Source organism: Triticum dicoccoides, chromosome 2B (assembly GCF_002162155.2).
Source record: "Triticum dicoccoides isolate Atlit2015 ecotype Zavitan chromosome 2B, WEW_v2.0, whole genome shotgun sequence".
Taxonomy (NCBI): Eukaryota; Viridiplantae; Streptophyta; class Magnoliopsida; order Poales; family Poaceae; genus Triticum; species Triticum dicoccoides.
In genome coordinates, this window is record NC_041383.1 from 821913639 (window position 1) to 821928759 (window position 15121).

The 15121-nt window shown below is 45.1% G+C and overlaps 1 protein-coding gene and 1 long non-coding RNA gene across 2 annotated transcripts; both read right to left on the reverse strand.

The window, feature by feature from the left end:
• Positions 1-31: 31 nt before the first annotated feature.
• LOC119369019 (putative disease resistance protein RGA3) lies at positions 32-2390 on the reverse strand. The gene is made up of 2 exons (XM_037634095.1): positions 2142-2390; positions 32-2049 (listed from the first exon to the last, which is right to left on the reverse strand). Exon 2 carries the CDS (start codon positions 2021-2023, stop codon positions 746-748), a length of 1278 nt encoding a protein of 425 aa, XP_037489992.1. The 5' UTR covers positions 2024-2049; positions 2142-2390; the 3' UTR covers positions 32-745.
• Positions 2391-11779: 9389 nt separating this feature from the next.
• LOC119369020 lies at positions 11780-14095 on the reverse strand. The gene is made up of 4 exons (XR_005176811.1): positions 13582-14095; positions 13405-13485; positions 12440-12666; positions 11780-11978 (listed from the first exon to the last, which is right to left on the reverse strand). It is a non-coding gene; the product is annotated as an uncharacterized LOC119369020 (long non-coding RNA).
• Between the last annotated feature and the right edge of the window lie 1026 nt (positions 14096-15121).

Sequence of the window (15121 nt, forward strand, 5' to 3'; positions counted from 1 at the left end):
TCTAAGCTGAGGATATCACTGAAGCCTGGAGGAAACCTTTCAATCACACAGCTGCGACAGTCTATAACTTTGAGATGATGCAGATGGCAAACTGATGAAGGGAGTGTGCTGAAAGTAGAAGTTCCATGTAAACCTAGGTAACGCAGATGCTTTGAGTTGCCCATGCTCTCAGGTAGCTGTCCTCCTTTGGAAAGTTTAAAACTCAATACACGGATTTTCAATAGTTCCTTGAACCAATAGTTTACCACAGGCTCAAAATCTTTTGATTTGCTATATGATTCATCACACACTAGAGACCTCAAATTTTTCTTGCTACATATGTTCATCAATTCAGAACACTTAACATCTCCGTTTGTGAATATTGACAGATGACGGACTTTTGAAGGAACTTTATCAAGGTCACTAGCATACTTTATAATGAAGCACTTATCCTTTGAGACTAGTTGTGCCGTATCATGCATCAGATCATGAATGACATACTTAACACTGTGCGGCGATGCTTTCTGAAAGAATGAACGATTTGCAAGGGCTTCAAAGCACAGTGATGCTTCTTTGGGCCCCGACGCATATCCTTGTGCAATCCAAATATCAGCTAGAAAATCCTTCACAAATTTGTGATCCTTGGGAAACATTGCACAAATTGAGAAGCATCTCTTCAATTTCTGTGGTAGGTACATATAGCTCAGTCGAAGGGCTGGCAGAATATCAGTCTCCGTTTGTTCAAGTTGCCAGAGTTCACTCTCCATTATATTTTCCAATGTGTTGTACTTAGATCCATTCTCAGCAAGCGTCCAATAGTCTTGGCAGCCAATGGGGAGCCCTTCAGCTTTGGAACAATTTTTTCACCAATGCACTCCAGTGACTCCCGGTTGTTGCAAGCATTTGTGGATCCAAATGCACAAGATTTGAATAGATCCCAGAATACCCCAGCTTGTAAGCCCTTTAACTCATAAATATTCATAAGGCTAACTAGCTTAGCAACCTCGGGAGATCTAGTGGTGACCAAAATCCTACTTCCTTCAGCACCATATTTCAAAGATGCACAAAAACTGTTCCATCCCACCCCATGATCCTTCAAGACATCATCCCACATGTCATCAAGGACAAGTAAAAACTTTTTGGACTTGACACAGCCTTTTAGTTTTCTCTTAAGAACATTCAGATTATTAGATGACGCATCACCTCCAAGGTGCTCTATAATCTCTTTCATTAACCTTTTAATGTCAAAGTCATCTGAAACACATGTCCAAATTATATTTTTGGGGCCAAAATCTGTCTTTACATTTGTATCCTTGCATATGTGTTGGGCCATTGTTGTCTTTCCAACACCTCCCATCCCAATAATTGACAAAACAGGCAACTCTGTCATTCTTGCTTTGCTTTCAGTCCTTTCCCTCTTTGGGGCACGAACTCCTAGTGTTTCAACCAACTTCTTCAATTCTTTTTTGCGACCAAACATTTTTCCCTCATTAAAGCTGGAATTTGTTTCTGGCCTAACTGATTTATCAAACTTCAGTTGTGCTTGGTGCAAGCCCATTTCCATGGACTGCTTATCGACATGATCTAGGTTTTTCTGAACTCTGTTGACTTTTCTGATGTAACCATTGGATCTGACACTGTCGTAGAATCCCAGACAGGTATCATGTAATTGATCTGGCCCCAAATTCTTGCTGCACTCAAGTTTCCACTTGAGTGCGTCGTAATCAAGCTCATCAAGCAGGTCCTCCGCTTCGAAGACTGCATTCTTGATATGCGGGAGGAGATCAGCCGCTTGTTTCTTATGGCTTTGGTACTCGACCCGATCAATGAGGTCAAGCATCTTGGGCATTGTTGTCTCCAGCTTCCAAAGATCATCCTTCAGCCGCTCAATTTGCTCTTCAGTCTTGTCTTCATCTGGCAACTCTGAGGTGTTCCGTAAAGAACGAGTGGCCGTTATAACTGATGCCGTCCAACTGAAGAATTCACGACATGCATTAACATTGGAAAGCACCCCAGCATACTCATTGAATATTGCCAAAGCCATGGCTATAACTTAGCACTGTTGAAATCCTATAAACAACATTAAGCTTAGTTCAAAGAGTCTGACATCAAAAACAGGCAATCATCTAGAATAGGAAGAGACGGCATGAAGATTAAATTACCTTGTTTATTTGCTGATTTGATGATTTGATGGCCTGTTGGTGGAGAGATGCTTCTTATTTGTATTTGGTCAGTGAGTGACCGTGGGGATCCACTCCGGCCGAAATAAAGGCAATGGCGATGCGTACGCTGCTGATCTCACATGCCTGCTGGTGTATTTCTGCAGTTACGTTGTTTTAAATGGCGGGCTATACCATTTAGCGGAGCCTTGTATAGAAACTATGAAAAGCTATAGCTGAAGCTATGCCTCATTTAGGGTTTTCCTTAAATCAAGAAGAATTGAAAATATAAGTATACGCTCAGGCATCATATATGATATATTGCATATACTTGACATATACACATGTTCGCATATCAAAACCCTAACACCAATTAGGTATCCTAATTCAATAACCAAGTTCGCATCAATGCATCATATATATCATAAGCAAGAACAAAAAAATAATAAAAATCATGGTTCTGTATAGCGGGTTAGCGGGCTAAATGACTCCAAATTTAGCGCCATAGCGGGAAATAGCGGGCTATTAGCGTCATTTTTCATTTAGCGTTAAAAGTGTATAGCTTTAGCAGGAGAGCTCTCAAAGGCTATAGCGGAGCTATATAGCTATTTAAAACGTTGGGGCAAACGTGTCATGTCTCAACTAGTAAGCACCAAAATGTAATAGTGTCAAATATCATTTTGGGATGGAGGGAGTACAACATATACAGCTATATTATATATACTTATTGAAGGGAAGCATTCCTCTTTGCACTAAGCCCATCTCCTGATTGCCTCGTTTCACGTTTTAGCCCATCGTACCAGATAGACTGTAAAGGACAGACCTGCTAGAATCTCCCCAGTTACTCAAACAAAAAATGCTAGAATCTCCCACATCAGGTGGGGTCTCAGGAAAGATTATACGAGGCAAGTCATACCCCTGCAGAGTGCAATGCTGAGAGATTGCGTCAAACCAAGGACCTCTTGGCACAGGTGGGGAGTACTTCACCACTGCCCCACCCCAGGCATGTCCTTCATGCCAGATAGACAGTAATGACAAAAAAAGAATATGCATGAAAACCCAGTGGCAAAAAAGTCTAATACTCCTTAATGAAAATGCAGAGAAGAACCTATTTTCTTCATGACTATAGTATATGTTATTTAAATAGAAAATCAAACTTACATATCTCATATCATTAGAGGTCAGCCCAATAAAAGCCAAGTCAGTGTGAAGTTTCCATTTGCTTTTTTTGGTGTGGTGGGTGGGGGATTAAGAAATAAGTCAAATAGGTAAGGTTAACAAGGTACCACTTAGTATTACTCCTATAAAGGATGGCGGAGTACCCACCTCCTTGGGCTCTCCACGGGCGAGCAGCGCCTCTTCGCCATCCGTTGACTGCTGGTGTGCCGCTGGAGCCACCCTCGGCCAACACAAGACGTCCGATCTGCCCGTACTATTCGTGCCCAGGTGATTTGGTTGGGAGGTCCATGATGGGTGGACCTCGTGCCAGCCCGGGGCCATCGTCATTGGGCGGAGGCTATCGTGCACCCTCCTGCACGCCATGGGCTAGCCAAGCCCGGCTGGTGGCGTCTGCCCGGACGGCTCGCCCACGAGGGACCCACCTGGGTGGGTCCATGACGGGTGGACCGCCGAGCGCGCCCAGGACCACCTTCAGTGGGCTGCATTGGGTGTGTTTGCACCTACTCGCGAAGTCCTGGCCGATCCCACCTGGCTGCGTCTTAGCACCAGCTAGTTGGTTTTGGCCGTGATCCGATTTGCCTGGACAGGTAGGACCCAAAGGAGTCGGCTAGGAGGACCATGACAGGTGGACAGGCCGGGTCCACTGTCATTGCGTGGCGTCGAGCGTGCCTGCAGGTGAGGAACGATGCTATTTCTTGCGCGGGAAGACGTGCCCGGACCTGCCTGGCGGTGTCTTTCCTGCTGCCGCAGACGAACGGCGTGTTTTGCTAGTCGGGTGGTGTGCTCGAGGGAATATAATAATTTGGTAATAATTTTTGGTTAGTTCGAAAAAAAAGCCCTAGATAAGTCACTTACCTATGGCCTTTTCCCTATGGTGTGACCGGCTCGTGTGTGTTGGTCGTCTGTTGGAAAGAGCGCTCGTCCTGCAGCTTGAATAGAGGTTGGTCTCATGGCGCATGCATAAGGACGAGTCTACTCGGTCAATACCCAGGCTTGGAATGATCGAGTTGTATGTCATGGTTTGCACTATAGCCTAGGTGTATGGATGGAACATGCCGAATGAATTCGTCAAATACTATTTCATATGGCCACCTACGCTATAGCGAATGGAGTATCAATCGTTGTTCAAGGCGGTGTGTATGCGGTTGGAGCGGGTGGCCAGGGAGATTTTTACCCAACATGGGTGGCAACATAATCTTTGGATCGGTCCACCTCCCCCGTCGACATTGGCATAGTTTTGGACTCATATGGCTTTACTGTTGCCAACTTGTCGTTTTTTTTAATACATATTTTGCTAGACTCTTCGTTAAGGCTGTGTGCATCTTAGCTATGCAGAGGCCGAGTGTCGCTCATTATGTTTTGTATCCACTTGATGCTGCATTATGAGTTAATAAAAACGCTCTTTATCGAAAAATATGGCCACCTACCATGACTGTATAAAAATAGTCGGGTGTAATCAGCGCGCGTCCTTGGAAAAGTTGTACGACGAACATTGGTCGGGCGTTATCTCCGGTTGTGCTGGCCCCTCTTGTCCTGGAGCTTGAACAGTGGTTGGTCTCGTGGCACTCGCAAAATGGAGTCTACTCGGTGCAGGACGACACCCTATTCGCACTAGAAGCACTCAATTTCAATCATTTTTAGGGAAATCCTTAGGCTTTTGGTTTGACCCGATCTCATTTCAATCAAATTGATCCTAACTTTGATTGTTTTATATGTAATCCTTGTGCTTTTGTTGATGTATCCATTCAACTTTCTCTATTGGTGACGTAAATAAAAAGCACCAGGTTCAGGTCAACTTGCCTTTGTATCCCTGATAGAAACGCAATGTGAGGCGGACGACATGCAATCAGTAGAGAAATCACGGCACAGTCCGCGAGGCGCCGCCTAACAGAACACAAGTAAAAGTAATCCCACCGTTTTCCGCGTATGAAGCACGGCTGATCTGCTGCTTTTTTACATTGCCGTGTTTCAAGATGCTTATCCTCCAATCTTTAAAGGTGTATCGATACCATACAGGAAGTCCACATAATGTGAATATCGTGCAGACATAATGGCGTTCCGCTGTGTCGAGAGGAACTATATCTTCAGGGACAAGTGGGTGTAGTCACGAGGGGTTTGCTGACCGGCTATGCATGTGTATGCTCGAGTGCGAACCTTTCCATGGTACAAACGGTTATTTGAGTCCCATAGAGGCTATGGCATGTCAGTGTCGCTTAGCATCTCGGAATGCTCGTGCCGAATAAGCTTGATCTACGCACTAAGGCGACCGCTTTTCGAAGTACTTCTCCATCAACCTTGAAGGAGGGCCAAGAATGAATCCACTGAAGGAGGTGTCCTTGTCGGGCGTAGCCATGGGAAGCCGCCGTTGACGAGCCATCACCACCATTAATTCCGTAACCACCACCTATTCTTCCTTTCCCATCTCCATGATAGAAACCGAACAGGGCCACAAGAATACACAAGATGGCCGCGCATAGCCCCTGCCTATTGGCTTCAAAATCCCATGATGCAGAGAGAAGGTTACCGAAAGATCCAGTAGCGCCCAGAACTAAAGAAGAAAACGATAAGAAACTTCTACGTCGAACGCAATGGCCCGTAGCCCCATACACATTGAAACGGGATTGCGCAGCGCCATTCATATTAGGCAAGAATTGGATGGACTCCGAACAGAAACACACAGACGGAAGCACACGAAAGGTGCCTGTCATGATCCAACTCGCAAAATCGAGCAACCGAATAAAATACATCGACGAGCACTCTTACGAATGAACTCTACCCGATACAATTTGACGACCCAGTGCAACGAACCTCCACCTGTTTGTATCCACCGGGATGTAAGTCTTACAACTCATTTAAATGACTAGCTTGACTTTGTTCCAATGTAGTGGGACTCCTATGAGTCTAGTTGGGCAACCCTGGCTCGGAATGGCCGCGTATCAGCACGATAGGGCAATTGATCTCGAAAGGCACCCCTGCACCTAAATTTTTGGTTGCATTAGATGCTACGCTTCTTTGATGAAGTTGGTCTTTGTGCCAATGGTGCGACGAATCATCTTTTCATAAACTGTCTAGGTTGATATTGGTCATTTTTCACTTGACTTCCATTTTATATTTCAAATAGTTCATTTAACTTCCAAGTTGTAGTTGGTTATTTGGTCTCTTCAAATAGTTCACTTAACTTCAGTTTTATGTTTCATACAGTTAGTTTAACTTGCAGGTTGCAGTTGGTCTCTACGGCAATTGGTGCAACGGTTCACCTAGTGTATATAACACCTAATAGGTAGCGACATGGCAAATGTTGCAAAAACTATCCCTAGGAGACAGATAAGCAACACTATTGGAAAATTGACCAAACAAGTTAGTTGATAAACCTTCAGGATAGAGGTGTGAGTCTGATATTTCGAGGACGTTCCAGCTGGAGACAACACCGCTGATCTTCTTGGAGCAGGCCAACAGTGAGTCACACATAGTTTTGACCTTCATGGCGTGAGCCTTCCTTGTCTCTCTCCCCGTGGGTTCCTTTCCCTTCAAGCTCGGATCTTGATCCTCTTGCAAATTAAATGAACCCAGACCGGCTCCATACAACTTGGAAGCCTTGTCGATCGACGGTACTCTTGATCGATGGTCCATTTTATGTTAAAGCCTTGTCGATGGTCCTCTTGCAACTCAAGATGGCAACGGGGACGAAACCCATCGGGTTTTGCTTGCCCAAACCCAGCCCCGCGAGAAAATTGCAAGCCCGTCCCCGTCCCCATCAATGTGCGCGGGGTTAATTTTTTGCCCGTCCCCTAAACCCGTTGGGTTTTCTAAACCCACGGGAACCCGTCCCCACGAGCAGCCACAAAGCAACAACATCTGAAAGAAAAACAGGAGCATATTACAACAGCAGGCGACGACTGGGGGGATCTAGGTTTAGCTTTAGGTGTTGTGCTGTGCGGGAGAGAGAGGCCTGAAGATCGTGCGACACTTCAACGACCGAGCGAGGGGTTGGTTTGTACTCCAGGGCCTCGACGCTGGGGCTCATGCGCTGTGGCTTTGGGCCACTTGAGTCAAGATGGATCAGTGGATGCTAAAAAAATGTATGTTGACGGGTATTGTCGGGTTTCGGGTTCGGGTAGTACTCAAACGGGTTTAAACCTGCGAGACATGCCGGGTTTTATAATGTACCCACCAGAAGCCCCGCGGGGATAGAAAGTCGCCCATCCCCGTCCCCTAATAGGGTAAAAACCCGCGGGGACGTGGGTTTCGGGGCCCCATTGCCATCTTGACTTGCAACACAATCGGATCTTGATCGTGCTGGCTTCATGGACCCAGACCGGCACCGTACCATCGATCGCGGCAGCAACCACGACGCAGGGCACAAGAGGCAGGTCACAGAGGAGATGAAGTTGAGGAGGGCGCTCCGGACGGTGGAGGGGTTAGCGTCCGGGTCGAAGTGCGACTGTAGTCGAGCACAAATTTTTTAAGTGACGTACTCCAGCAGGGAGAGCGTGAGAAGCGTAGCCGCCACGTCAACGAACACATGGACAAGATAGCTGAAGATGGCACATAGGTCGTTGACCCCACCAACCTCTTCAACGATCTCCATGAGGCCTTGGAACATGTCAAAGGCACCCTAAGGGGTGATGACTCATCGCAGAGCATGTGCGCGCGGTTTTATTTCCTATTTCTTTTTTTCTCATTCTTTTTTTGTTTTCTTTAATGAGCGGTTTTTAAAAAAATTGTGAACCTTTTTTTTAAAATTGATGAACTTTTTAAAATTAGATGAAAAAAATATTCAAATTCGATGAAGTTTTTTCAGATTTGATGATTTTTTTCTTCAAATTCGATGAATCCAAGTTTGATGAACTTTATTGAAATTCATGAACTATTTAAAAATCCGTGAACATTTTTAAAATCTGTGAACCTTTTTTCAGATCCCCGTGAACTTTTCTGAATACGGGAACCTTTTTTTTTCAAAATTTATGAAGCGTTTTTCAATTTCATGAACTTTTTTTGAATTCACACTTTTTTCGGATATATTTATAAAAAAAGTCAACGGTTGACCGGTCACATGTTTTGAACGTATGTATGTACAGTTTTTTCTTAGTGGTGTACGTACTTACAGGTGTGCTGGCGAGCGATTTTGCCTGGCCTCGTGGTGGGCCGACCCATATCAGCAGCCAGAAGAACCCAACCGGCGGTGAAGGCCTGTCCTCTCCCTTCTCTCTCTGTTTTGTTTTTGGCAGATATCAGAACACAGGTTGAAGACTGAGGTCACTTCCTGGTTCGTTAGCATGAATCTAAATAAACTGAAGGAGCTACGTGACAGTTTGATCGCAGGAAAGCAGCAGCAGCTGTGCTGCAAATCTCCAATAGGTTAGATATAGTAGGTTGAACTGAAGCCAGGCCATATATATAGTTATCGTCTCGAAAGAGAGAAGACGGGATGCCAACGCCAGCCAGTACTAACTAACTCACTGACTACAAGTGTTGATAGAACTGGAGGTACCACTACGTATATTTGAAGAACATATAGTACTCCCTCCGTTCGGAATTACTTGTCACAAAATGGATGTATCTACAACTAAAATACATCTAGATACATTCATTTCTTGGACGAGTAATTCCGAACGGAGGGAGTACATGACAAGCATCAGTAGCAGCAGAAGAATTACCTCCTCAGACTCCGCAGCGCCGTCTTTGGTCCGCCAGGAGGGTCAGGCGCTGTGTGGCATGTACATCTAGCGAAGGCAATTGGAAGTCAAGGATTGGATTGGCCACGGGTTAAATGGACGATTGGAAAGTGGGTGGATTAGGCGGAAAGTGACCCACGCGCTCTGGTTAGGGGCGGACCAACCTGCATGGTTGGCCGGCACCCACTTGCTTCACTACAACCTCCTCACCAATACACATATAAAGGACAATATGGAACTTTAACAAATCGTACCTACTTTCATATGTACGATGGGTCGCCCGTGGGAATGTATACGCCGGAACGGAGGGGAGCTCCTATTGAGCGCTTCATGCACCCGAACTCTTCCCGGGCGCTCAGGTGCCCACAAACTGGGCCAGCTCAGGTCACCTCAGTTTGCTCGATCTCTCGCCACGTTCGTTCGATCTCAGTTGACCAGTCAACTTTTGACTTTGAAAGTAAAAATTAAAAAATCAAAAAAATAATGTAAACTCTAAAATGTTCATGAATTTCGAAAGAAGAGTTGACAAACTTAAAAAAGTTCACGAATTTGAAAAAAAAGTTCATCGATTAGAAAAAAAGTTCATCAATTTAGAAAAAATGTTCATCCATTAACCAAAAAATTCATCAAAATTGAATAAAGTTCATCAATTTAGGAAAAAAGTTCATAAATTTGAAAAAAAGTTCAACCATTTACAAAGAAGTTCATCGAATTTGAAAAAAAATCACACATTTTTTAAAAAAATCATTAGTTTTGAAAAAAAGTTCATTAAATTCGAAGGTGGCGGTGGGTGACGCAATCCGATCTTAGATCGGAAAACCAAAAGAAAACACCAACCATGATGACCGGCGAGGGAGAAAACCCCGGAGCAAGGGCTCGGGAAAACACTCTCTAGGGCAGCCGGTCAAGCCAGAACATATCCTAATCTATCATACATTTCCTAAATAATGACGATACACAGCACTCTCGATCTTGTGCCGATGCCGGTTTCAGAATCTGTATCTAGGGGACACCCCATTATATAATACTAGCAGTTGGGGCGCGCCCATGGCGCGCCGCCTAATGCACTCCTGTGCGGTGCCAGGTAGACATGCGCTCTTTCCGAGCACTTTTTCTCTAGTTGCTACGACATGTGTATACACAACTGAGAGCCTTCTGCGTAAATGACAGCACTGTAGGGCGAAATTCATTATAGAGATAAAAGTTGATTAAAGTCAGCAGTCATTATTGTTGGTTACATGGTACAATTACACATCCAGTGGCTTCTCCAAAAGTGAATCAAACTCAACAAATAAACAAACAATCTAAACACTATGTACCTAGCAGATGCTCCAACGATGATTGCTGCTGCAGTTTCATCTATGCGTAGAACTTTGCAATGAATTAGTCAGCTTTGACGTTCAACCCTGCATCCTCACCGCCATCCGCCACCCCCCATCGAGTCGTCACTCGCCTTCATCATCGCCTACTCGAGCAGCTGCTCATCTATGCCACTGTAATAGCCCTTGATGCAGAACAGGTCACTCTCATGGGCGTCGCAGAAGTAGTGGTCGTCACCGTAGACACCGGAGGAAAGAGTGTGCCGCATGTAGATGAGCCGTTGTGACCTTGCCATTTTGACCGGACCGATTCGCCGCCTGCCGCGTCGAGGCAGATCACAGATTGAAACCGCCAGCGCCGCCTTCTCCTCCCACCCACTCCTCCATCAAGGTGACGTTGGTGTGGCTGTGTGGGAGAGCGGAGTTATCCCTAGGAAGCACTTCATGAAGAATGATCATGTTATTCCGAAGCAAGAGATGTTTTTACCATGCAATCCAAAAGAACCGAATACCACCTCGTATAGCGCAGAAAGAGTTTCAGCAGTTGTATTTTTTTAATCTCACCTATGTGTCAAAGTAGTCAAGCTACCTGATATTTATATTTCTCTAACTACTGCTAAATCTGAAAGTGTAAGGGCATTCTACCGCATAGGGCATAATTATTCTTGATGAAACCATTGTACATGTAGTAGGCAGGAGCAAATTCTAGGTTGCAGACTTACCATAGATAGATTCAGTAGCATACCTTGAGAAGGTACTCAAACTTGCAACTCCTATTTTGTGAGAGAAGCGAACACGAAAAACAGTAATAGTAAGCGCATCGATCACGAGCAGCTACATGTTGGACTAAAAGTAAAATAAGATGTAAGAGGGCATTTCCGAAACACTAATACTGGAAAGACGGCTTTTCCGTACATCATTCCATTGATACAAGAAATGGAATTAACCTCCTCCTTTGTCCTATCCAAAATATACTCAAAATGTATTGTTGTCTAATTATCTTAAGTTTCAATCAATTAATTCTTTTAACTCATGAACATACAGAAAGAAATGGCCATAGACGTCTATAATCGGAGGGATTAAATTGTTACCTAATCATAAAGCGTTCTTTTTCTTCATTCTTCAAAGTATACAGAGAAGAGGCAAAAATGTATGTATGAGCATCCACGTTGAACAAAAATCAAGTACCTCATAAGCTTTCTGAACCTCTTGAAACTTCCTAAACCATGGTTAATTACTCATATGTTACATGACGGTGGACTTAACTTTGCATACTAAGAGGACAAAACACAATGCATCACCACCAAAGGCAATCCACGAAATTACAGTTCAACATGCAACTAAGTTGATTAGTTTTTTAGCCAGCGCAAGCAGAAGAAACACCGGCAGGCATTCAATTCAAAAAAATATGAAGAGAGACAGAGAGTAATACTGCAGAAAACTGGTCGTTGCTGAGCTTAGGTCTCAACACATGAAAGAACACCAAACTAACCTGAGTCTTGTTCTTGACACTGAGCTCCCCGTCCCGTAATTTTTCTAGTCTACAGGTCTCGATTCTGCTGCTCGTAAAGAAACCCAGATCCTTATGTACAGTACAGGTCTCTTACATTTGTCAAGGTTTTTTCAGCACAGTGCAGCTGTGCACTTTTGGCGTCTTGGTTCCTCAGCTGCACACATTTCTTCTCTTGTCAGATTTGATCTATGGCATGTACAGAACCAAATCATTTTTAATATATATACAATACACAATACAACAAAGACATGCTCTTATAATATGACAGGAAACCATGAAGGCACAAATGCTTGTGTACAAGAAACTACAGAAAATGATCGTAATGCATTGAAAACTAACCGCATTGTTTTTTAGCAGCTTAAAAATCATAGGTAGCATTATCAGTAGTATGACCTTGTCAAGACCTTCAACTTAGCCTTATTAACTAAATACACACAAACCCAAATACAAGGTGCATTTTAATATCAAGGTGGTGTTATCCTTTTTCAAATAATTAGTTGCCTTAAACATGGATAGATCAATAGCAACTTGCTAAGAAAGATATGAAGTATTTTTTTGCATATGTACGCAATCACAGGAAAGATCAAATGACTCCAGCAGATATAAATAACCCACCTTGACTTCTTCATACAGTTTCTTCTCCCAGGCATACAATCTCCCTAACGTCTGCGAGTGACTTCCCGACTTCATCCCACCGTAGTCATCGAATATATGCCTCTTATTAGTCTCACTCTTCTATGTCCACGACAAACTGTTCGAGCTTGCTCCCAGCTCGCTCCTATAGGACGAGGGCGATGGAGATCGATGCCACGCGATGGCATGGATTATCTTCGACGAGTTCTCTGCACCAAGACAGAAATATCAATGGCAATACTATCAACCGAAGACAACACCAGATACATTACCAATCAATAAAAACACCTAATCTGTAGTCTGTACTCTGTAGTGTATGGTTATATCAATCAAAAGCCAGTCCTTGCAATATGATGTTCTAAGTTCCACCAGAACTGGAAAATGTAGATTCAAAGTGTTCGTCATGAAGCAGGAGCCTTTAGTCATTTGCACCCCAAAAGGACCACCTTGGCAATCAAGAACCACAAGTGGTAGCATCAAAAGGGCTAAAAAATTGGGCCAGGACATGAATACAAAGTTAGAAATGGGTGATAACAAATTGACTGTGTGCGGATATTACATCAGCCAAGAATATTCAAAGCCACTTTTTTTAAGAGATTATGCTCTATCTGATCTCCACAGGAAAATGCGAGCCCTAAACAAAGAACAAGTACCATCTAAAAACTCTATACCACCATGAGTATTAAAGGAGTAGTGTATCCAAACCAAATCCATCTAATGACACAGGGCCTTCCACTGATGGAGATTTGTGAAATCCATTCATGTCTCGCATTGAAATTAAGAAATCACTACTTGTTCACTTCATTTTTTAATTAAAAAAGCATCTTCTTTAGCATCGAGAGGATGATGTGCCAAGTTTCAATTCAGAATCGAGCCTAACCTAAGTGACCAATAAACACAATATCTGAGCAGCTAGACACATGAATGAAACAGAACCAGCAGTAAACCTGGGATGGCCAATCGGTGTGCAGAGGAAACGGCGGCCATGGTGTCCGCATCAGCACCAGCAGCATGGACAAGCCAACAACCTGCAGTAGCAGCAGTAAGCGATAAGTCGCAGAAAAATATTGTTGCCTCCTCTATCTCCGGTGACGGCAGAGCCCCCTATCCCATCCACATCTGACCTTGCATCTTTTTCCCATCTCACCTCGCGTCCTCTGTGGTGGATCTCCTCATCCACACCTGCCACCTGCCTCTCCATGACTCAAGCACAAGGTGGGCTGCTGGCTATCCCGTGGGGAGAAGAGGGAATGGGCAGAGGACCGGTTACGAAGGAGGAAGAACGTGCGGTGGCGACGGCGTGCTCCGTCTGGCGGTGGCCTCGAGCATGCCGGAGACCAACCATATGGGTGCTGACTCCTCTCAAGAGGGCGCAGATCAAGAAGCACCACCGCAGCCGGGAGTACGTGCCCTCGCGTTCGACGGCCTCGGTGAGCGCCAAGAGGCGTCGGAGACGCGCCGACGACAGCTGCGCCTAGGGTTAGCCACGAGCGCAGGAGGAGGAGGCGAGCGTCGAATCGAGTGGATGGAGAAGAAAGATAGACCGGATCGAGGAGACCTCGAGGGAGTGTTGGGCGGCGCCGGAGACCGCTGGCAGCGGCGGGAATTTGCCGGCGGCCGAGAGGCGGAGAGAGGATCGAGAGAGATAGGCGAACGAGAGGGATCGCCCATTCGTTGGGCCACCCTTTTGTTTTTTCCTGCCACCGACTGTGTTGCACAGTAAGGGGAGTTGTTATATGGAGTAAACAAGCAATTCCTACTAGTACAGTAAATATCCTACATGGCATAGCCCAGCATTCCCACCTTAAACTAGCCACAATGGAGAGTAACATACACTAGTAACATACACATATCCCTAGACTATGTTACTACCTCAATAGTGGGTAGTAACATAAGTGTGGTAACATGCAAAGCTTCATTTATTAGGTTATAGACTCATATTGCATTGGGACATGTGATGTTACAGTAACTAGCTAAGATACTAGTACTACATCTCTCCTCATTAACTCACTGCCACATAAGCAAATTTGCTGAGTTGGACTCGATGTTACCATCGAAGTTACTCCCGCTGTGGCTAGTCTTACGCGACTATTAATGTGTTTAATATTTCAATTTTGAGAGCTCTGTGGTGAATATGCAGTGCTCCCTTCACTTCACTGATCTAGAAGAAAAACAAAGTGGGCAACAGTAGTGCAGTGAGAGTGGTGCTCTGCAGGCAAAAGAAAGCAGAGGATGTTGCTTTAGCAGAAACCGAATGCCATCGATTTGGCTGGTAATGTAATGTACCCTCTCAACACCCTACACCCCAAGATTCCCTCTGTATCATGCTGACGTGGCCGTTTCCACCCTCCGAGACACGGCGGCAGCGACGCCCCTGAGGGGGGGCACACCCCAGAGCCGCGTGCCGGGAGCCCGCGCCTGCCACCACGCTTCCACAAGCGTACGAGAGGGCCCACCGCAACACCTGGCGGCATTGCTACCCCCAGGTACACCGTCCCGTCTAACCCTGACACAAATGACCGCTGGATCTAGCCCTTTGACTTTCGCTGGACGGGGTTTGACCGGTGGACCTTTTCACCTTGTTGTCATAGCCTAGCCCATAGCTACAGCCCAGAACACTGTCCCGGCCCAACCCACCCCAAGATTCCCTCCGTGTCATGCCGA

What these genes read in the sequence shown, in the direction of transcription:
- LOC119369019 (XM_037634095.1), bottom strand. Translation starts at nt 2,023, where the DNA reads ATGGCTTTGGCAATATTCAATGAGTATGCTGGGGTGCTTTCCAATGTT.